Source organism: Drosophila arizonae, chromosome X (genome assembly GCF_054131065.1).
Source record: "Drosophila arizonae isolate 15081-1271.41 chromosome X, UAZ_ARI_1.0, whole genome shotgun sequence".
Taxonomy (NCBI): domain Eukaryota; kingdom Metazoa; phylum Arthropoda; class Insecta; order Diptera; family Drosophilidae; genus Drosophila; species Drosophila arizonae.
Window position 1 is genome coordinate 26483147 of NC_142927.1, and position 22481 is coordinate 26505627.

The 22481-nt window shown below is 41.3% G+C and overlaps 2 protein-coding genes across 6 annotated transcripts in view; one reads left to right on the plus strand and one right to left on the minus strand.

The window, feature by feature from the left end:
- Positions 1-8750, plus strand: part of AdamTS-B (ADAM metallopeptidase with thrombospondin type 1 motif B) — a 21882-nt gene extending 13132 nt beyond the window's left edge. For all 3 annotated transcript variants that reach the window (XM_018014754.2, XM_089475518.1, XM_089475519.1), the window contains exons 8-14: positions 34-147; positions 5014-5160; positions 5227-5792; positions 5962-6089; positions 6169-6543; positions 6605-6782; positions 6846-8750. In XM_018014754.2, coding sequence (XP_017870243.1) covers positions 34-147; positions 5014-5160; positions 5227-5792; positions 5962-6089; positions 6169-6543; positions 6605-6782; positions 6846-7138 — 1801 coding nt within the window. In that variant the 3' untranslated portion in view covers positions 7139-8750. The remainder of the gene's footprint in view (positions 1-33; positions 148-5013; positions 5161-5226; positions 5793-5961; positions 6090-6168; positions 6544-6604; positions 6783-6845) is intronic.
- LOC108618665 (alpha-galactosidase MYORG) lies at positions 7865-22076 on the minus strand. Of its 3 annotated transcripts, none has more exons than XM_018014762.2 (6): positions 21519-22076; positions 17140-17288; positions 11068-11236; positions 10293-10376; positions 8380-10225; positions 7865-8318 (listed from the first exon to the last, which is right to left on the minus strand). In XM_018014762.2, the coding sequence occupies exons 1-6, from the start codon at positions 21957-21959 to the stop codon at positions 8182-8184; spliced, it is 2826 nt and encodes a 941-aa protein (XP_017870251.1). In that variant the 5' UTR covers positions 21960-22076; the 3' UTR covers positions 7865-8181. The 3 variants fall into 3 exon arrangements, with proteins under 3 accessions (XP_017870251.1, XP_017870249.1, XP_089331646.1); XM_018014760.2 differs by having other exon boundaries at positions 10293-10388; XM_089475520.1 differs by lacking the exon at positions 21519-22076 and adding an exon at positions 17596-17972 and having other exon boundaries at positions 10293-10388.
- Between the last annotated feature and the right edge of the window lie 405 nt (positions 22077-22481).

Here is a 22481-nt window from a genome sequence, read left to right on the forward strand (position 1 = left end):
ACCTGGCTAATACTAACTGCGTGCTCCTTGCAGGACCTTGGGCCTGGCCAATGTGGGCGGCATGTGCAAGCCGAAGCAGTCGTGCAGCGTGAATGAGGACAACGGCATCATGCTCTCCCACACGATCACGCATGAACTGGGCCACAAGTAAGTCCAATTGACTTCCGTACTGCAACACCCAATCCCCTGCCCCCTGCCCCCTGCCCCCTGCTCCCTGCCCCCGGCCCACCCTGCCGCAATGTTGGCCAACATCGAAATGCACTTCCCAGCCAGTCGCTTGGCCAACGCAATGCAAATGCATCAATTGAGCGGCTGGCCAGCCGCAAGATTTATGTGCAGCCCAATTCGTTTAATGAATGAATCAAACTAGCAGCAACAACTGCAACAACAACAAGAAAAACAAACCAAGCAAGCAGCAAGAAACTGAATGAATGCCCGCTTTAAGTGAACGCGACGGATGCTTTGACACCTGCGTGTGTTGTGACAATGATCGCCTGCGTTGCACGCCCACAGTCGATACGAGCGTCCGCCCCTCCCCTGACCACCTCGCCCCACCGTCCGGCCGCCACATTCCAACCAGCATCTGCATTGCCCATTCCCCACTTCCCCGCTTCCCACTGCCGCGCAGCCGCAGTTGCCGTAGCTGCCGCCCTGCTGCTGCGCGATTCAAACTCAATTAGTCGCTGAACCAGTGACTAACACATTCACACTCACACACACACACACACACATGTTTAGTGCTAGAGATGGACATATGGGTATAAACATATATCATATAAATATATATGTTTATATAAATATGTGTTTAGATTTATTCATTTGATTCATTTGAGCTTCAGCTCAGAATTCGTGCTCTAAATTTCGGTTCGAATTTATTTAAAAAATCAATCTATTATAAATATATTCATATGATTATTGTTTATATTATTATTGAAACTATATTCAGTTGTCTAAAAACATATTTTCACATGAGGTTCACTTTCAGAAAAGTTTTATAGATATATTATAGATATGTATGTACATATATCTTTGTATATGTCTTTGTTTCTGTCTTTATCATTTTTTCAATTCAGTATTTTTACTTTTTTTGTCAAGCTAAAACTGAAGCTTTGCCAGTTTGGTGATGCTATATAGTGACTTGTATTCGAGTAAAAAAGGAATGAATGAATATATAATCCTTCTCCACATATGACATCAATTAATTCACTGTAATACAAACATATATGAGTTTTAATTTTTACAGACATAATTAATTTGGAGTAATCAAGCAAGATTAAGGTTTTCAGCTTTCTGAAACTAAATCCTCTTAACTTATATGAAATTAAAAAAGTTTGTAACAAGCTAAGTTATTTGTACCTATAACCAAGAAAGTATACATTTTTAATTTGATATATATTTTCACTATGCCAATAAATGAGATGATAAAAGAAAAGGTTTCAACGAAACTTAAATGAAATGAAATTAGAAAATATTTTGCCATAACTCAATTTTTTTTTTTAATGAAAAAATTATCTTATTTATAATATAATAGTAAAATACCTAGAACAAGTAGAGTTAGGAAAGGTTTTTGATATAAGAATTAATAGATAATATCGTAAATCCACTTACACGAGCGAAAGCGCATTTAAAACGATATTATAAAGACTTTAATTATTTTAATATTTAGCAACTTTTGTTTGCCCATCTCTAATACACACGCACACACACATATATCAATATATGTATATATGCGGAGGTACGTAGCAATTTGGTAGCACAGCCAGTGGCTGTCGCAGTTGTCCGGTTTCGTAGGCTTATCTCGTTTGGTGTTCGTGCCAAGTGGATTTTTGTAAAACGCCTTATAAGCGCAGCCAAGTGCCCGTCAGTCTGGCGTGTTCCGATTGAGTCAACCAGCCGGGCGGATCAGCCAGCGGCTGCACTGACACAATCGTCATTATACCCTGTAATCTAGATAATTGCTGAGAGTCTATGCACAAGCACCTTCCATGTTATTTAAGCTACAACTATTTAGGAGCTCGGCTTGAATCTCTTTCTCTATCGAAGCTTATGACAATACTAGAATTCAGCTTCAATTTATTTAAGTTGCTCAATGTTAATTATCAGCGATAGGACAAGGAAGGAAGAAATAAATATCGAGTAAATCGATCTATATATAAATTGCCAAAGTATTTAAATTATGAGTCTCTATGAGAATGTGTCTATCAAGAAAGTTATTGTATACAAGATATCGTATGAAGATAAATCATATATTTATCTTTGTATGAAACTCAACTAAGAAATTCGATTTTGATCGATAAGACGATAATAATAGCTGTCTATCGAAAATTTTGAATTTCTCTATAATATTCAGCTTAAAAGCTTTGTTGTATTCTTAGAAATCTTCTTACAAAATAATTTGATCCATAATATTGCTATTATTTTGACATATATTTCCTGTATATGAATTAGTGTAACGAAGAACAACTATCGAAATTTATCGATAAAAAATTGATAGGAATAGATATCTCTCTTTGATTGAATAAGAAATTCTATCGATTTCTATTATTCGCCTAAATAAAATCTACAATCATACAATCATCTTCTCGATTTTTATCGATAGCATAATAAGTTAAACTGCCAATCGAACCAGCTTCATCATTTCATCTTGCTGCGCTGATTTTGCAAATGAACATTACAGGGTATCTTTGTCGCGCACATCACTGCGACTTGTTTGTTGTTGTGCAATTTACGTTTGATTGTCGCTGAGTCGCGCGGTCATCGTCAGGTGCCAGCCGCTGGCTAACGATATGCTTATTTCTGCCTCTCTGTGTGTGTGTGTGCGTGTGTGTTTTATCTGTGTGCATGTGTCACACACTCATGTGTGTGTGCATTTGTGTTTGTTATACCCTGAACCCATTGAAAATGGGAAATCAGGGTATAATGGTTTTGTTGAAATGTATGTAACAGGCAGAAGGAGGCGTGGCAGACCCCACAAAGTATATATATTCTTGATCAGGGTGACGAGCTGAGTTGATTTGGCCCTGTCCGTCTGTCTGTCTGTCCGTCTGTCCGTCTGTCCGTCTGTCCGTATGTTTGAACGCGTCGATTTCCGAAGGTATAAGAGCTAGAGACTTCAAATTTTTTGTAAAATGTTCGTAATTACAGCGCGGATATCGAGTTTATCATTAAAAATCGATAACTCATCTCGATCTTTTTTTATCGATAAAAAACCTTATCGAAAACCAGTTATAAAATTATATCTTCTACACCTTTATTGCTAGAGTCTCCAAATTTTTAATGTGTGCTTATATGCAATTTATACAATTTCGGTTTTTGTTAAAATTTACCCCCCACCCTTAAATTCACCCCCCTCACCCTCACTTTTGCAAAAAGCGCATTTCAAATACTAGAGACTTGTGCTTTGGCAATTACATGCATATCCATGTTATAATCATAATCTGAAAGTTTCATGAAGATCGTACGTCCACAAAAAAAGCTATTAAGCAATTAAGTTCTCATAGTAAGCGCTCACTGCCGCCCATGCGTGTTTATGCTTGTGTGTGTATATGTATGTAATTGTTTGTGTATGTGTGTGTGTATGTGTGTGTATGTATGTGTGTGTATGTATGCGTTTGTGTGTATGCGTGTGTTTGTGTGTATGCGTGTGTTTGTGTGTATGTGTGTGTATGTATGCCTTGTGTAAGCTGAAAGACGCGAAAAATTATTGAAATATCTATTGCTCCAAGGGTTCAGGGGATCTCGTAGTCGAGCAGTCTCGACTAGAGCTTTCTTACTTGTTTTTATTTTGCACTGTGCTGGTTTAAGCACTATTCTAATAATCAGGTTTTCGACTTGCCCGCAGTGTAGATTCGCAGAGCGTGGCATAAATTGCTGCTGCTGTTGATGTTTATATTATTATTATTATTTATTTATTTTCTCGTTTGTTTCTCGTTTCGCAAAGACAATGTGCACAATAAATCTCAACAGATTAAGTATAGAAAAAAGCGAGACGGCGGGGGTTTTGTCAGCTACTGATGCTCTTTCTCAACAGTTGCAACAATTTTGATCGAGATTTAGGGCCTCTCTCTGTGCGTGTGTGTGTGTGTGTGTGGGCTCTAGTGACTCACTACGGGGGCTTATATAAGATCCGCTCCAAGTTATGCAATTACGTTAAGCATTCATTGCAGTTAAAGATGATCAATGGATTTGTAGCTAAAGTCAGATTTTTGAGTTTGATTCGAAAGAGTTCGATAAGGTCAATCTTAAGGTAGTCGAACTTTATGTGATTAATATTATATGGAAGCACTACAAGTTTCAAAAACCTATATATATTTAGTCACATTCCTAAAATTCGATATGCAATCCAAAGGGTTTACTTACTTACTAATTTAAACCAAACTTAACGTATAACTGAAATCGATAAATATGTTGCTATAAAATTTTAGATAAGCCTGAAAGTGAAAAACCTATCTGTACGAAATTGTAGCTAAGATAGAAATCGATAACCTTATCGATTATAATATAACGATCAATTCCAAAGAGATCGATAAGACATTTTATCTAAACGTAAAATCAGGTTGCTTATCGATACACTGTATTAGTTAAGCCTTTATCCAATAAGTTTATTGATACATTTTTTCGTTGAGTCGAGACACATAAGTACATTTAAGTTTCGCCTGGAATCACTAAACTTATTGGTTCAAAATTGCAATATATCGATACATGAGATTAATTTCTCGATATCATATTTTTGTTCTACTCGAATTCAAGCGGCTTACCGATATAACATTTTAGTTTAACTTGAAATCGATACGTTTATCGGCATAATAATCTATGAAACATTTTAACGAAACTCTAAATCGATAAATCGATTTTAGTTCATTTTCAAATCCACCAAATTAAGCAATATTATAAAATTGCAGGTCACATAGTTTTCATTTGATAGCTTTAGACTGCTTTGTTGGCACACATATTATCGATTAAGATAAACAATGATCAGATACAAGTTTATTAATGCTTTAACTCTCCTTCTAGCTTTGGGATGTTCCATGACACGGCCAAGATCGGCTGCCATCCACGTGTGGGCTCCATCGTGCACATCATGACGCCCACGTTTGGGGCGGATACGCTGCAGGTTTGCTGGTCGAACTGCAGCCGGAAATACATAACCCACTTCCTGGAGTAAGTAGACAGTAACTCTAATTGCCTATTGCCAATAGCTGGAGCTACAAATCTTGTCTGCTACAGCCAGGGACTGGGGGAGTGCCTGGATGATCCACCCACGCCCTTGGATGTGTACAACTATCCGGAGGTTCTACCGGGCGAGCGCTACAATGCGAAGCGCCAGTGCCGCATGCAGTTTAACCTGACCACCGATAGCGATGTGGGCGCCTGTTCCGCTCCGCACGAGTTCTGCTCGACGCTCTGGTGCCGCGTGAATGGCGAATGCGTGACCAACATGCGTCCCACCGCACCGGGCACCGCCTGCGGCAAGAACAAATGGTGTCAGAATGGCAAGTGCGTACGCATGGAGGAGCTGACGCCCATCCACGGCGGCTGGGGCAACTGGAGCGAGTGGAGCGAATGCTCGCGCAGCTGCGGCGGCGGAGTCTCCATACAGCAGCGCGAATGCGACTCCCCCCTACCGGCCAACGGCGGCGTCTTCTGCATCGGCGAACGCAAACGCTACAAGATCTGCCGCAAGAAGCCCTGTCCCGAGAACCAGCCCAGCTTCCGGGCCCAGCAGTGTGCGCGCTACGACAATGTCAGCTACCAGGGCGCCACCTACAAGTGGCTGCCCTTCTTCGACAAGAGTAAGTGCAAAGGGTACTGCCAAATCTACATAGACTAAATAATGAGTAGTGACACATCAGCAGTAAGGGAGGTTCTTCGACTGATAAAAAGTGAAAGTCCCAAATCATTCTAAATTCAAATTTACTATTCACAAGCCCTACATAACAATACGAGCGTTTCACATTGCAGACAACCCGTGTCGACTGTTGTGCAGCGATGTGGATGACACGATCATTGCCAACTGGGGCGAGACGGTGCTCGACGGTACGCCCTGTACGCTGGGCACAAACAACATGTGCATCGACGGCATCTGCAAGGTAAGTGCGAGCCACCATCCCAGAGTCACGCTTTGGCCCAGCTGCTCGGCGAGATCAATTAAACAAGCGTTTCATTCAGAAAGTTGGTTGCGATTGGATCGTTGACTCGGACATGCAGGACGATCGTTGCGGTGTCTGTGGCGGTGCTGGTGATCAATGCAAGCCCATAAAGGAGATCTACAGTGAGGCCTTCAATGTGAGCGACGGCGTCTACGAGCAGATCGTCACCATACCGGCTCGGGCCCGACACATACTGATCAAGGAGCTGGCCAATGCGCCGCACTTCCTGGCCATCGGGCGAGCGCAGGGCGATAAGTTTTACTTGAACGGCGACAGCCTGATCTCCATGCCCGGCGAATTCGAGATCGCTGGAGCCGAGAGCCTCTACGATCGGCAGGACGAGCAGGAGACCATCAAAATACCTCAGCCCATACAGCATGCCATAGCGCTCTACGTAAGTGAAGCCCTCCATTATATATCATATATACCACATCTATAAATATTCTGTTCTGCAGGCTATCGTGCGGGGCAATGAGAGCAACACGGGCATCTACTACGAGTTCACGCTGCCCGCCTTCAATGTGACCAGCGGACGGCAGCATCAGTGGCGTCTTAGCAACTGGACCGCCTGCTCGGCCAGCTGCGGCGGCGGCGTTCAGCATCGAGAGCCCATCTGCCTGGAGAATGGCAAGTGTAGGTTCACCCATCGCTCGCTCGCTCAACGATACGCTCTTCAATCTCTGCTCTCATTTCCAGTGATCGCCGACAAGCTGCCCTGCTGGACACACGCAAAGAACAAGCGACCCTCGAGGCAGACGCGAGCTTGCGCTGAGCAGCCTTGTCCGGCCCATTGGTGGCCTGGTCCTTGGCAATTCTGTCCGCTTACCTGCCGCCAGCCAGGCGCTCCCATGCCTCAGCGTCGGCGCTCAGTTGTCTGCCTCGATCAGCACGATGTTGTTGTAGCGGATGCTCAGTGCAGTCCGCTCACCCGGCCGCCCGAAACGGAGCCGTGCGAGTCAACGCTGCCCGAGTGCCGGCTCAAACTGTGAGGTGAGCTTCGGTAGCTGGAGTCGGAACTGGAAATAGGACCGGAACCTGAACTGCAAGTGCAACAGGGACCAAAGGTAGAACTGGACACCGATCTGGAACCGATATAGTGACTGGTTCTAGAGCAAGAGACCGAGAGTGGAGCCGAAATCGAAGCTGCAACTGGTAGTGCAGCCCAACCTTGAACCGGAGTTGGAATTCGATCCAGTGGCGGAAACTATTTATTGCTATTAATTAAAGTGAGAGCTAACTTAAGTGAGCTGCTGATGAAACGCACAGTTTTAAATATTTATTTGAACAAGTTCGAATTATACGTGTAGTTATCGATAGGCGATTATGATCGATTATTAATATTAGGCCATATGCCCTGCAGGCTGCTTCAATTCCAATCCAACATTCAACAATTATTTAACTGGGCACGATTTACAAAAAAGCTTGAAATATGAATAATATTTCTGTATTTGGCTATTAATCGATTTATCGATAAGTTCTGCTAGCTAAGCGTAATATTTGTAATATCCCTAATCAGTATAATACATACGCAATAATATATGTTTCGTCTATCTGTAAGTTCCCAATAGATTCATACTTATGGAAATGTTTAAGATATTCCGTCTTTGCATATAATGTGGAAAGACCCTAGAATAGCCCTTCAAGCGTTGCCCAACTCTAATTGGCCTTAAATTCTGCCCCGATGTATTCCAAAGAACATTTAAAAACTCAAATCATTTGCTTTTCAATACATTTTTTTACTCTTTCGTAAGCCAATATTATAGACTAATTTAATACTTAAACATGCAGGGCATAACAAAGTGTACTTAAAACAAATCAAAAAAAAAAAAAAAAAAAAAAGTTGGAAAAAAATTGTTTCTAGGAACTAAGCCTATCGTTTAGGCAACATTTGTTTATACATGATGTAGTATTATCTATGAGCGTATATTTATATATATATTTATAGATTGTATATTGAGATAAGAATAATAAACAATCATAATAGTGAGAGAAGGGGAATGATGTTGAGCTGCAACTGGAACTGGGTCTGGAACTAGAAGCGCGTATTGTCCGGCATCTTGCGAAAGTAGGCGATCTTGTCCTTGGGCACGCGATAGCCGTGCATCCAGCGACTGCCCTTGCGCAGGGAACCATCGATGCCATCCTTCCACACGCCCTGCGGCAGATAAACTGAAAGGGCAGGCAAGGTTCAAAAGACTTTATTTAATGACTGTTAGCTAGCCTTACTCACCCTCACGCTCCTCGAGACCCGCATCCAGTATGGGCGCCACAATCAGCTCCTCGCCCACCGAGAACTCATCGCTGACAATGAGACAGGCGGGATCGTGGGGATCGAGCATCCACAGTGGACGCACCAGTGGCAGTCCCTCGTTCATGGATGGGCTGAGATACTTCTTGAGCAGCGCTATGACCACCGTCTGGCGCACCTCCTTCAGCTCCTGGGCGACGCGTGTGACCAGCTCGCTGTGGTACTCGTCCGGCAGGTGGCTGAACTGCATGGCCGGCAGGAAAGTGGCCAGCTGCAGCCAGCGTATGAAGAGCTCGGCGTCCGGCAGTGGCGGCTGTCCCAGCGAATAGAACGAGATCATTTTGGTCAACGGACGCTCCAGCAAAAAGTCGCCTCCAATCGCTCCGGCCAGCACAAACGGATAGCCAATGACGCCGTAGTTGAGCACCGCCGCCAATGTCTCCCGCAGCCCCGCCCACGTTGCGTTCGCCGGCGGCGTGCTGAGGAACGTCGGCGGCTTGGGCACCACGCTGGCCGTTGACACGGCCATCAGCCCGGCGCTCTCCAGACTGCTGGTCAGCATGCGGGCATACATGTCCGGATTGTCGAGCGGCTGCCGGCACTGATAGTAGTGCGGCAGATTGTAGCCAGTGCCCAGGTCCAGGTAGAAACTCTTCACGCCGTACTCATCCTTCAGCCGCTGCAGCTTCTCCAGCAGCCACGGCACCGACGCATTGTTCGTAATATCCAAAACGCCGGCACTGGAGCTGCTCTTGTAGCGAGTCAGGGCTGGAATGCTGCGCTCCGAGTAGCGCTCATAGATGAGCAGCTTGCGGGCGACGGCGTCCTTGAAGTTCGGACTGTCCGTGCTGATGAATGGCTGGATGGTGAAGACGACCTTGAAGCCACGTCGATGCAGCACATCGATGGTGTCCTTGAGCGTGGGAAAGCGTGCCCGATCCACCGTGAAGTCCCCAATGTTCTCCTGCCAGAACTCGTTGATCACAATGTGGCCCAAGCCCATGGCGATCGCGTTCTCCGAGTAGTCGCAAATGACGGACTCGTTAAGATGGTCGCGTTGCTCTTGATTGGGTATGCGCCACACAGGCTCCTCCAGCAGCGAGTGCAGCTCGCTGATGTCCTGCTCGGTGAGGCCGTCCCACAGGCTCTGCTGTGTCATCAGCATGTGCAGGCTGCGCATGTCCTCCGTGGTGCATATCTTGTAATCCAGCTGAGGCAGCGGCGTCAGGCGATTCACGAACGTAAAGTCGTCGTTGGCCGCCCGCAGGCAGAACTGATTCTCCGTCCGATTGATGCCCAGCTGGAGCGGTGTGCGCTCGCTCACCTGCATCGCCACGCCGATCGAGTTGATGAAGTAGCGCTTGACCGCGTTGCCAAACTGATGCACCTTGTGGTCGCCGCTGGCATAGGGCTTGAAGTCGAAGTTGGCGTAGCTGAGGGACCACTCCTGGCCCTTGGTTATGCCCCCGCCAAACCACAGTCCGTTGTCCCGCTTCAGCTCGTAGCAATCGGTGGGCAGCAGACCCGGCCGCAGTGCCTGCCACTGGAGCGTGTAGCAGCGGAACACCTGCTTATCCTCGAAGTTCAGATGGAGGCGGGCGATGCCATTCCATTCGATGCAGACGCTGCCATCGGCTCGGCGCTGGTTCTCGAGGCAGTGGAAGGGCGCCGTGTCGCTGTCCAGGGTGACGCCCAAATGCCCCATGATGACCTCCTTGTCCTCGTGGCTCAGTATGCGAAAGATGCGATCCTTCGAGTTGAACTTGAGCTTCTGGAAATAGCTCCTGGTCAGCACCTGATGATGGTACGCCACATACGCATAGCCAATCTAAGTAGAACATTTGATGAGTCCAAAGAACCATGCGACTGGGAGTTCAACTGCAACTAGTACTCACCAGAAAGATTATGATGAAGAACATCATAATTACAAAGATCTTGATCTTGTAGTCCTTCGTTTCGCGCTTCTTCTTGCGTATCAGCTGTGGGAAGGCCTGTCAGCGAATTTTGATTAAGTACCACCAATTAGCTGCATTCCACATATCACTCAAAATGCCATTCATTCATTCACTAATATAGCCAATTTCAGGTGCACAGAGGGTGCTCTTGGGGGTGTTTACACATTCTGAATCACGACAGTGGAATGCACCTAATTTTTCTTACCTAGTCTTATCCTTATACTTATTTCTTTCTTATGAAGACTGTTTACCTTTGCATAAAAAAAACTCTCCCTCTCTTTCCTCGTATGCATTCTCTTTCAGTAATATGTTTCTCATTCTTCGTTCCTTCCAAATGTGTCTTTCTGTCAATCTCTCTCTGACTCGAATTTTCTCAATGCCTTATTATCATCATTTGGGATCCTCTTCCTTTCTTCTCACCTTCTCTCTCTGTCTCCTTTCCTCCCATAATCTCGCCTGTCATTTTTTCTTATTCTGTCTCTATTTTCCCATTTCAGTCTCCTTATTTCTAGTTCTCCTCAATAAACTGAAGACAGTGCTGACAATAGAAGAGAGTCGAAAAGATCTCTCTCTTTCTCTCTCTTTCCTTATTTCTTACTCTTCTCTTTGACTCTCACTCAATCTGACGGTTAATCTCTCTACCTCTTTCTCCATTTACCTCTCTCTCATCTCTCGGCCTGTCATTTTCTCCCTTCCTCCCTCTCTCTGAACTCACCTGCATCTTCTCGCGAAGCAAACTCGCCAAGGAGTTGACGCTTGTGATCGAGGCCTGATTGCTGGCCAAGCTGTGGGTATCAAAGTCGCTGGCCAACATCTCCCGGCTGTTGAGACGGAGGGCGGGCAGCGGGGCGATTGAAGCACGTCTGCGGCTACGAAAGCGATCCCTGCCGAGAGCCGTAAACAATGCAAATGGTTAGAGTCATAAATACCGATAGATTCAGGCGATAACCGATGTCTGTCCGCTCAACTGATCTTCAGCTGTCAATGCGGGCATTTCTGATAGCCGATTGTAAATTATCGAGATACAGCAACAGATACGAACAGACAACAAGCTGTGCTATTCCCCAAGTACAGCTGCGATTTATGACGCTATTCAACGGCTTTCGTATCGTTGCTTATCTCAGGTATTTTTCGTGCTCGATCATATGAGTCTCTATATTACAAATATTTATGAAATCTATATTACAAATTGCGTTGAACTGGCGAACCGAGCCGAACCGAACAAAGCTTCATGTGGCTGTCGTCCACTTATTTTTGGCTCGACTTCATATTAGATTTGTATTCTCAATTTTTACTGTCAGAATATGATTTGCTGCTGGGCAAACTTTGATTATGATTATGATTAGCGATAGTAAAGAATGTTTTTTCTTTTCTATTTGGCACAGTAAAACTAAAGCCTCAAGGGTAAATTACACGTTATATTAAATATACTGTATATGAATATGTATATTAGACGTATGTGTCTAAGAATTGGACGATTTTTCTCAATTGACTTATAGTTATAATGTATAATTTGCATAGGGGCCATGCTCCGATAAGACACACAAACTTTGATTTAGCACGAATTTAGCACATTACAACTACAAAATGTTTGTATTTCTTTTTAAGCATTTAAATGTTTAGATATAAAGTTATATCTATGTATATGTCTACATATAGTTTTACCAGCTCTAGCGTTCACTGTATAGCAAAGTTTCCGGCTTGATAGCTTTGAGTTATGCGCGTTCGTCTTATCACGCCTAATCACAATTATCCACTGAGCTGTTCCAATTTAAAGATACAGATACAGCTATACGGCTATAGCTACAGCTACAACTGGAGATACAGAGACAGATATTGCGACAACAACAACAGCCTGAATAGCACATTCAACTGATTTTATACATATTGCTCACACAATGAGTTCGCATGTAATTTAATACAGTTGCGCTCAAAATATTAGTCAACGTGTTGAAAATTGGAAAAGCAAAGATTAATCTAAAATCTTTTTATTGCATTATATTACACTAGCTGGCCCGGCAAACGTTGCATTGCCCTCTATATTATTTCTAGGTAAAAAATTGTTGAAAGCTATGTTGTTCAGGCTGGGATACACTGATAAATTTATTAATCGGATTTTCATTCAAGCACCTTGTTGTAAACGACATTCTTCGTTTTTTGGTCGGGTGCAAGAACAAATAATGCGGATCGTTTGCCAACACGTGAGCATGCCACGTACAATTGACCATGAGAAAAACACGCATTTTCTAGATTGAGGCCACAAATAGTCAAAGATTGGCCCTGTGACTTGTTGATCGTCATGGCGAAGGCAAGACGAAGCGGGAATTGAATTCGTTTAAATTCAAAGGGCATATCTGTTGAGCTCATCGGAATCCTAGGAATAAGAACTTCCTCATCTTTAAATTTTCCTTTGAGTATCAACGCGTGAATCACATTGCTCATCAGTTTTCTTATCACCAAACGCGTTCCATTGCACAGTTTTGGTTGGTTTAAATTTCTAAGCATGCAAATCATGGAGAATTGCTCTTTTCATAGCTGTGTTCATTTCTTGACGCCGGTCAAGTTGTTCTTCCATATTGCCCATGAAGTATATTTGCAAGAATTTTTGCTGTGCATCTTCAATAGGTTGCAATGATCCAATGCGATGGCAAATCTGGCCTTGAATCTTTAAATTCAAAGCCATAGTTATAGTTATATTTACTAACACTATTTACAGAAATCTAACAAACTACATTATTCAAAATTTTTTTTTGGCAGTCATAGAAAATAAAATTTTTAACGTAAATTACCTTAAATATCCGTCTCCAATATTTTCCGCCCCAAATTATGTCATTTGGAAACAGGCATTGTATTTTTGAGTGTTCGCTAGAAAATGTCGTGATTCTAGTGTTTCGCCATAAAGCAGGGAACGCAATGGCTATGGTGACCGCTAATGGCAATGTCACTTTACCACTAAGGCAGCACAAACCGGGCGTTTCACCAGCAAACTTCAATGCGCCACAATGCTAGCAAACAACGTCCATTGGACCAATGCAAACTAAACGATTCAAGCTGTAATCAATGGTGCAATCATATCGAAACGCTGCTCGATTCAAATCAATCCTTGAACCATTTCTTATTGCCATTTCACGGGCTGCCTCTCTTTGAGAAGCACGAATTAAGGCCCTTCTTTGCTGGGTACTAACGCGGAGCCTTTCTCGGGCGATTTCTCGCTCTTCGTCAGATAATTGACTCGCGCTATTCCGTTGCCTAATTGCATTATGGGTCCGCCGGGAAAGATTAGATCTTCTAGGACGCGGCATTTTTATTAAGAGTAATACTGCCCTCGCACAAAACCATATAAAACAATCGAGAAATATAAATATAAATAATTTACACAAATTTATGTTTGAGACAAACAAATACCTGAACTTTCGAGATATTTAGCTTTTGTAAAAGTCCAAAAATACAATTTTTAATAATTAACTTTTTTTTTTAATTTCGAATTTTGAATTTTGAATTTTTTATTTATTTTTGATTGTTAGGTTTTAATCTTTTGATTTTTTTTTTAATTTTTGCAGATTTTTGATTTGAAATATTTATAAAGTTTAAAAGTCCGAAAATATAAAAAGCCAAAAATACACTTTTTAATAATTACCTTTTTTTTTTTTAATTTCGAATTTTTAATTTTTTATTTATTTTTTGAACAGTCAGGTTTTAATCTTTTGATTTTTTGCAGATTTTTGATTTGAAATATTTTTCCTTTTGATTTGAAAATTTTTTTTTTTTTTTTTTTTTTTTTTTTTTTTTTTTTTGAATAGTCAGGTCTGCTCGAGGTCAGGAGACCGTAGACCGACTGACTACATTTGTTTATTTACTTCTACACTATTGTCAAAACTGTCACTGTTACCAAGCCTACTGGGTATAAAAAAAATTTGAACATTTGGGGAAAAAACCGCGTTTTTCAAGTATTCGGCAAATTTTTTCAGTATTTTTAAGACCCTATACTAAACTCGTTGCGGAGACAAATCCAACAAATCAAAAACCATGAAAATTGGTTCAGCCCAAATCAAGTTATAAGCAGTCTTCACTTTTACACAACTTTCTTTTATATATATAGATTATTGTTTCTTTTACTTCATAAAGAACGTATCCAAGGAGAAATAGGAAAATCAAAGATTATGGACAATATTTCTAATTTAAATATATGAAGCATTATATTATAATAAATTACTATATTATGCTGTGTTTCGTTAATTTAATAAGTTTGTGACAATATAAAAAGTAAAAATCTCAAAAAAGAGCAATATGGGAAAACTTCTATTGAAGTATTTTATAATATAGTATGTATTATTATAATATGTATCACACACTTTCTTCTCATAAATGGTTTTTCTAACTTTAAATGCTTCTACTACCACATCATGTTATCCACAGAAGGTTTAAAACTGGCCGGGATCAATAAAATCTTTGATTTTAAGATTTTACATGCCAGCGGCACTACTATGCAGGGCGCAACTGTAAACGCACACACACACACACACGCACACACATGTATGCGCTGTGATAATCAACAAAGTTTTCACGAACATCAGCAACAACAACAGCAACATCGTCTTGATTTGTGCCGTCTCTGCCTCTATCTCAGCTGCTGCCATTTGATGAGCTTATCATCAACGAGCGAGATTTTGTTTTTGCCTCCACCCACCATCTGCTGCCGTCGTCGCTGCAGCGTCATTAATTCGCTTAAACTGCAAAATTACTGGCGTGCACACACACACACACATATGTACATACAGGCACACGCATTCTCGGAATTACTCTCTCGTGCTCACTCGCACACACACTTGCTTAACATTCTGTAAGCAAAAGCTTTGCAGCTGACAGATTTTAAATGTGGGCGCAAGCGCAGCGCTCGCTATGTTAGGGAAAACAGAGCTGCTAGCAGAGCTGTTAGCGGAGCTGCTAGCAGAGCTCTTAGCTAAATGGCTTTAACATACAGACGTATTTATGTAAATTATGCTGTTCAACGCGCTGATAGTTAAGCGCTGACTGTTAAGGCTGCTGTCTGTTGATTTAAATTACATTTATGCATGTGTTAGCAGCTTTGATGCTGTTAATTGCTGTTAGAATTAACTAAACACAGTATCTCGATTTTCCATCATTATTGTCACAGAAGTAGATTTTAAGTAAATCTTTACAAAATTTGTAAATTAAGTAGAAAAATAATCACGAATTTGAACTATTGACAGCTACGCTATTATCTCTTACTAAATAAATAAACAAATGTTTATTTCATCATTCAAGTACGTACTTGTTAGGAAAGTACAGGGTATCTAAATGTTGAGCAGCTCTGGGCTTATTTGTTTCACATTTAATTGGTCCTACAAAAAATCGCAGTTCATTTATAATCAGTTTAAAAAAACATAATTTGGGCAGGGTTTAATACTAACTATAATTTGGTAATTGAATAACAAAATTTGACACAAACGAAACGCGTTTGGCTAACTAACTGAAACTAAAGAACCATTGAATATAATTACAACTGTGAAGCTAAAATATGGAATCGCTTTATGCCGGAATGTTTGGAATGACACGTTTGCGTTTCCCATTCCCCATTTCCCGCTCTCCAATCCACTCACCCAATTTGCTCGCTCCGATGTAGTTCGAAGTGAAATCCAAATTAATTAATTTAATTGCAGTCTGAACTTTGGCATGAGAGCAAGAGAATTGCCACACTGAGCGGGGCACGCAGGTTGCCAGACAGTTAGAATTGCGCATGGCCGGGTTTTAAAGGGGTATTTCGAATGATGAATATAAGTAATTGACAACATAGCATTACTGCTCATTGATGATCAATAATGATGTTCAGCTCTAGAGTGAACTTTAAGAAAACCCGTCCGAATTCTTGAAGTGTGTAAATTATGTTTGGCGATGTTCTAGTGTGACTCTATGATAGCCTGGTCATAATCCCAAAGTATATCAAGCCCGATGCCGTAATATATTGAACTCAAGAGTGACTTTAATATATGTGACTAAAAAATCCTGTACAAGATCTTTTTTACATATAAACTGTACTAAGCACTAGTGCTAATTTTCTAAGCCTTAAGGTGCACTTGAAGATACCCTGTATGAAGCCCTAGACAACAACGATCCAATCATTTTTACGAATTTTAGTTTATCTATATTGATTTTTAAAGTTTTTTTTTTTGCATTTTATTAGAATATACCATAAATAAATATGTATTTTGTATAAATTGATCCATTTTATAATAGTTAAAATGTTGCAATCAAACAGTATGAATACTGCTCGGAAAACTGAGTTAGCAATAGCTCGATGAAATCCTGTACAGAATGCGTAACTAACGTAATAGACTTTCAATTACTCTGCAGTACCTATGCCTAAAATTCCAGCGTATAACTGCATATATGCGGAAATATTGAGAAATTTTCACACAGTAATACCCTGTAAGAACTCAGAAGTGGTGGGTATCTTGCGAGCTTTGTTTATAGAAACAATCTTAGCCGTTGGGGGACGGTGTCTCAATATAAGCCTTGTTAATTGACAGCTACAGGGTATCAAGCAGCTTGTCAAGTATCAAGCGCTTATAGCTGCCCGTAACAAAGGCCAATTAACACTAACTTGCGAAATGAGATTGAAAGAAAACATAACGGATATGAAAATAGTAAAAAGACTAAAAATATAAAAGGAAAATAAACAGGCTTATGGAAAACAAGTGCATACCTAAATAGTTCAGAGATACGTGTATATAGATTCCATATCTGACTGCATCTGGTCTCTACTCACTTGTGCACTGGTTTCTTGGCATTGCCAAACTCATCGCTGCTGTCGTCGTCCTCCTCCTCCTTGCTATGATGCGGATTGGCATGCGGAATGGGCAGGGCCGAAATCGTTGTGGGCGTGCCAATGCTGGAGGCGGATGCATCGTCCACGATCTGCGAAGGAGGCGAAAAATAAAATAATAAAATAAAAATTAAAAAAATAATAATAATATATATATGAAATATACATGGAACTATAAATATATATATGTTTTTGACGTTCCCTTTGTCGTTTCTTGTTTAGGATTCTCAAGTGCAACAGGGCGTATGTGTGATTTTTCGAATGCATATTTATAAGACGCAGTTGGCTGGCCCCGTTTCCTGCCCACATCTGTTGCCGCCAGTGCAAACTGGTTTGGGCCAGTGGCCAACCAAAGTGGATCAGCTCAGATCGCTTCGATTGGCCAGTCGTAGTACCTGCCTTGCCCGCTGTTAGCTGCTGCACTTCGTCCTGGCGCACCTGCAGCGCCGCAGGAGGTGGCATGCTCGTCGCCAGGATGCACAGGAGCCGCCCAGAACTGGCTGGAGTGAAGTTGGCCAAATGAGTGCAAACTGAGCTCGTTGCTCGAAGCGTCTGCTGCCTTTGCCGGCTGCTTGATAATTGCTCGAGTATTGTATTAGAAATGACGAGGGCTTTGCTTTCAATCTGCTATCTATTGCTGTGAGTGTGTGTGTGAGTGTGAGTGTGTATTGGTATGCGTTTGTTTAATCGGCCGACGTCGCGCTTCATGGCGACTGCGAGTACTCGTTGCTGAGTGATTAATTACAGAGCTTCGGCTTCGCATTTCTCACACTTTTATTGTGATTCTCTCTCACTCGCTCTGATCGAGGGCAGTTCAATAGGCAATCGAACCGAGTAATCGAAGCACTGCACAACAAAACTAACAGCCCGAGTTTTCGTCAATTTACTGCTAATAAATACAAATGCCACATGTAATTAAGTATATGAATGTAGCACTTCCTAGAAAGGATATTTCATATATCGCCCAAACGTCTTGCTACGAATGGGTATTCCTTAAGCCTTTGTAAGTTTTATTGATATGTCCGATATATGCATATACATATACATATATATATTTCAGAGGTTTATGTAATTAACATGAGAATTTTACATAACAGGATCATGTTATGCTAATAACGGATTTAAACTTGTCAGAGGTTTATGTAATTAACATGAGAATTTTACATAACAGGAGCATGCTATGCTAATAACGGATTTAAACTTGTCACAGGTTTATGTAATTAACATGAGAATTTAACATAACAGGAGCATGTTATGCTAATAACATGAATGTGAAATGTTGATAACGTAGCAATGTATTGGTGCGCTGCCGCGTCCGTTACTCTGACACAATGTTGCGATGCTTCTTTGCGATGTTGTAAAACTTCATAGTGGCGTGACTGTGTCGCTACTATATGCAATGCAAAAAGCAAAGTAACTGACAAAAGAGGAATAGCGATTAGCGGTAAATTCTATGCCGAGAATGAGGCTCGAGAGCGAGAGAGATGCTGCAGCCGCGTGTGGCGCGATTGTTGTTGTTATGTGAAAAAGAGAAAATAGGCACAGGGGGTGAGGCGTTGCTTTAGGCTGAGGATAAGAAGAGAAGCAACAATGAGACAATAGCGACTCGCTGCGTTCAAAGTAAAAAGAATATCGCTTGCTGAAATAAAATAAATATACATATGTACATACATATGTACATACATACATGTATATATATGTATTTACATGTACATACATATGTATGTAATTACATCTAATCCTTATTGATATATGTACATATGTACGTATGGTATAATTTATGTGTGTACATATATCATATACATATTTATATACATATGTATGTATGTATGTGTACATATGTCGGAGATGGCTCTAAATACATACATATATACATAGACATACATACTTACATATGTAGCTTCTAGATTGCATATTAATAGACATGATAAATGACATTCTCAGTTTTATACTATTAAAAGTTCTATCTTTTTCTTCGTTTTCATTCGTTACTTTAATGGCCACCCTCGCTGTGGCATTCATTGCACAATGGCGTCTGTTTTTGATTTTGATATGTGCCGCGAAATTCGCTGCGACAGACTTGTAAATTATTCAGCTCGGCGCGCGCTATAATTATGGCCGGCTAGATTTAGCATTTAATCTTAACTACTAGCCATAAATTACATTCTATCGGCTTTTGGACATTCGCGCCCATCCGCTTAGCTGGCTGCCACCTCGATCATCACATAATATGGTATTCCCAATATCTAGTTTATGGCAGCTTCAATATATTATATATAAAAGGAAATATGTACATGTATGTATGTATATAAAATATAAATATATCGAAGATTGTCATATTTTTCATTATCGGTATTGGGAGTCCATCTTCACAAGCGAACAAATTTTATCATCAGCCTCATGGTATCTGTTCGATTTATTGATGAAGACTTGGACGACATTTTTATGATTTGGTTGTTTTGTTTTTTTTTCGGGGGATTAAAATGATTTTGAAAAGATTCCTTTTGTCCATTTACACAGATTAAATTTGTTGCATTAGTTATTCGCCTTTTGGATCTTTAATTATGATCACAATTTAATTATGCGTCGGCAGATTATTGAGCTCACATTTTATATTTGGAATATTTATTTGATCTAAATATTTTTTCAAAATATTCAATGAAAATGGTAGAGAAGGTTATGAGAGAAAAGGGAAAATGAGTCTATTATTTCCTCGTTTTTTGTAAGTGGAATTCCCCCTGCGATGTTTCTCAATGTGCGTCCAGTGGCTTAAAGCTTTTCTTTCACAAATATGGTGTCGTTGTTCTTCACATGGAAGTTTCATAGCCCCAATGAGCTCAACATTTTTTTGGCACAGACTATATTTAAGGATTCTTCGTCCAGTGGTATTCTGATTAAAACATCTGGTCTTTTCAATCTTTACTCGTCTTTTTATGGTGTTGGTTATTTCATAAATAGTACAAATCAAATTTGAAATTGAGAGTATTAATGTTCTGGATCAGAATCAGAGAGATTTGTATTAAAGTATTTTTGAGATAAATCTTTAAAATCCCAATACTTTTAAAATTTTTTTTAATGAATTTGAATTTTTTGAAAATTAATGAAGTTCTTAATGGAAAATGGGAGGTGTTCTCGGGCACGCGGTTACAGTGTGAAATTAGGGCTCTAAGAAGAGCTCCACGTTGAAAGTAAGTATGGCATAATTACTGGTTCCAAGATAAAAGACGAGGTTTTTTAGCCGGTCTGATGGTGCATGAATCATTACTAATTACCTCAAACGCAAAAAAAATAAATAAATAAATTAAAAATAAAAAAAAAATACTACAGAGTCCCTATGATAAAACAAGTCGACATTCAGGTCAAAAATCAGTACCATTTCAATAGGCGGCAGTACATGAATATATCCAAAACTTGCTGCCCACTTTCAGGCGGATGTATAAAATATTCAGAGAGAATATAACGTAAATTGGCTTTAATGGTATATCGTTGATAATTTCCGCAATTTGAAAAACAATCACAGACAATTTTATGTAATTTGTATTATTGCAATTAGGTAATAGAGAAACCTATATTTAACGACTGTAAAAATATGAGTTTAATATTCTCTTATAATTTATTGTGTAATTAACGTAATGCAATATTTCATTAAGTGGTTACGCCCTATAGGCAGAACGGGTTTTCCCGACTTGATATGGCGTATGGCTTAGATATTTGAAATGAAATCCGAGTGCTGATGCCGATGCATTTATCAGGTTTATATAGAGATCTATATACAATAAATCTGAATCTGCTAAGAGAGAATCACAAGTTAAGCTCCAAGGTAAAGGGTATTGATCTCTATCGAATCGCTAATACAGCCACCCTTTGGCATTCACTGGGTATCTAAGTAGTCGCCTACTCCCTTTCAGCAATCAAATCCCTCGACTATTGGCAATGCACATTAATTACGCTCGAAGTGTAAACATGAGAATTGAAATGGCAAACGAAAATTAGATGAACAACAATAATAATCAGATTCAAATAGATCGATGAGAAGAGCTGTCGGACGCTGCATCATATCTATTTACATATAGACGATATTTGTATATGACATAAGACAGCTCTCGTTCGGCAGCAGTCGGAGACCTTTTGGAAGTTCTGTCCGAGTGTTTCAAGTATTTCGAATGCTTTGTTTTAATAAATGCTCAATTTACGTATAATTGGGCAAAAACTCGTTTTCAAAATCGCAAAATGAATCAACATTGTCGCATTACTGCTTGTTGCTCTACTCATCTTTCCCACTCCCACTGTCCCTCCTTCCCGCTCAGCTGCCGGCTACTCACGCTTTCCGCTTGGCTCTCCTCGTTCAGAGATTCCTGCGCCAGCATCTGGTGGCGCAATCGTAGCGCTTCCAAGTCCAGCGAGTTGATGCCCTGCGGCAATGAAATGGAATTGCGTCGCAGTCCGGGTCCAAAGTGTTGTATGTCTCTGTCTCTATCTCTTTCCCGCATCGTGTCCAGCTCGCTGGACAGCTCTTCCGGCAGCTCATTGACCACATATAGCTCCGGCAGTTCCACATTGCGTCGCTGGCCAAGAGATTGCTTGCGCGGCTGCTCCTGCTCGCACTCCCGTTGCCTGGGCTCTGCCTTCTCCTCCTTCTCCTTTTCCTTGTCCTTCTCCTCCAACTCATCCTCGCCCTCACCTGGCTCGTCCGCATAGGGCAGCGCCTGCGCGGCTAGCAGCAGAGGCGACGACGGCGACGACAACGCCGCCTCCTGAGACATTCTCCCGACTCAACTCGATTCACGCGCGTTCGATACACAACTGGGAATGCGCGCGGGGGCTACGTACGCGCGCGTTGGCGTCCAGGTTGCGACTCGTTGCGGCCAAAGCGTATGCTAAATGCCCCAAACACCGAAATGCCCACTCCCCACTGGCCCCACTCTAAGCAGCTCTCGCGAGCAGCGCTGAGAGCGCGTCGCTTAGCTCAGTCATGCAGCGAAAGGCAGTGGGAGGGGCGATCGGGCGGTAGAGCGCGAAGGGTTATCGGCCATAAAGCCGACGTCGATTGTATTTGACTTTAATCAAACGCTCTGCTTATCGTTATCATTATCATTATAATCATCATCGTCATCATCATCATCGTCGTCGTCATTGTCATTATCAGCATTAGCATGTGGTAAGCCGATTATCGGCATAGGCACTGATTACACATACGACGCGTTGTACGCATCGCTTTCAACTAGGCCGAGCGTGTTTATTAATCTGTTTATTTGCCATGTTTCTTGATTCTGTTAATTAAATTC

Excerpts from the sequence above, each read along its gene's own strand:
- LOC108618665 (XM_018014760.2), bottom strand. The coding sequence starts at position 21,959 with ATGTCTCAGGAGGCGGCGTTGTCGTCGCCGTCGTCGCCTCTGCTGCTA. Across the intron at positions 10,389-11,067 it reads TGCTTCGCGAGAAGATGCAG|GCCTTCCCACAGCTGATACG; the intron begins GTGAGTTCAGAG and ends ATTCGCTGACAG. Across the intron at positions 8,319-8,379 it reads GGGTCTCGAGGAGCGTGAGG|TTTATCTGCCGCAGGGCGTG; the intron begins GTGAGTAAGGCT and ends CTGCCCTTTCAG.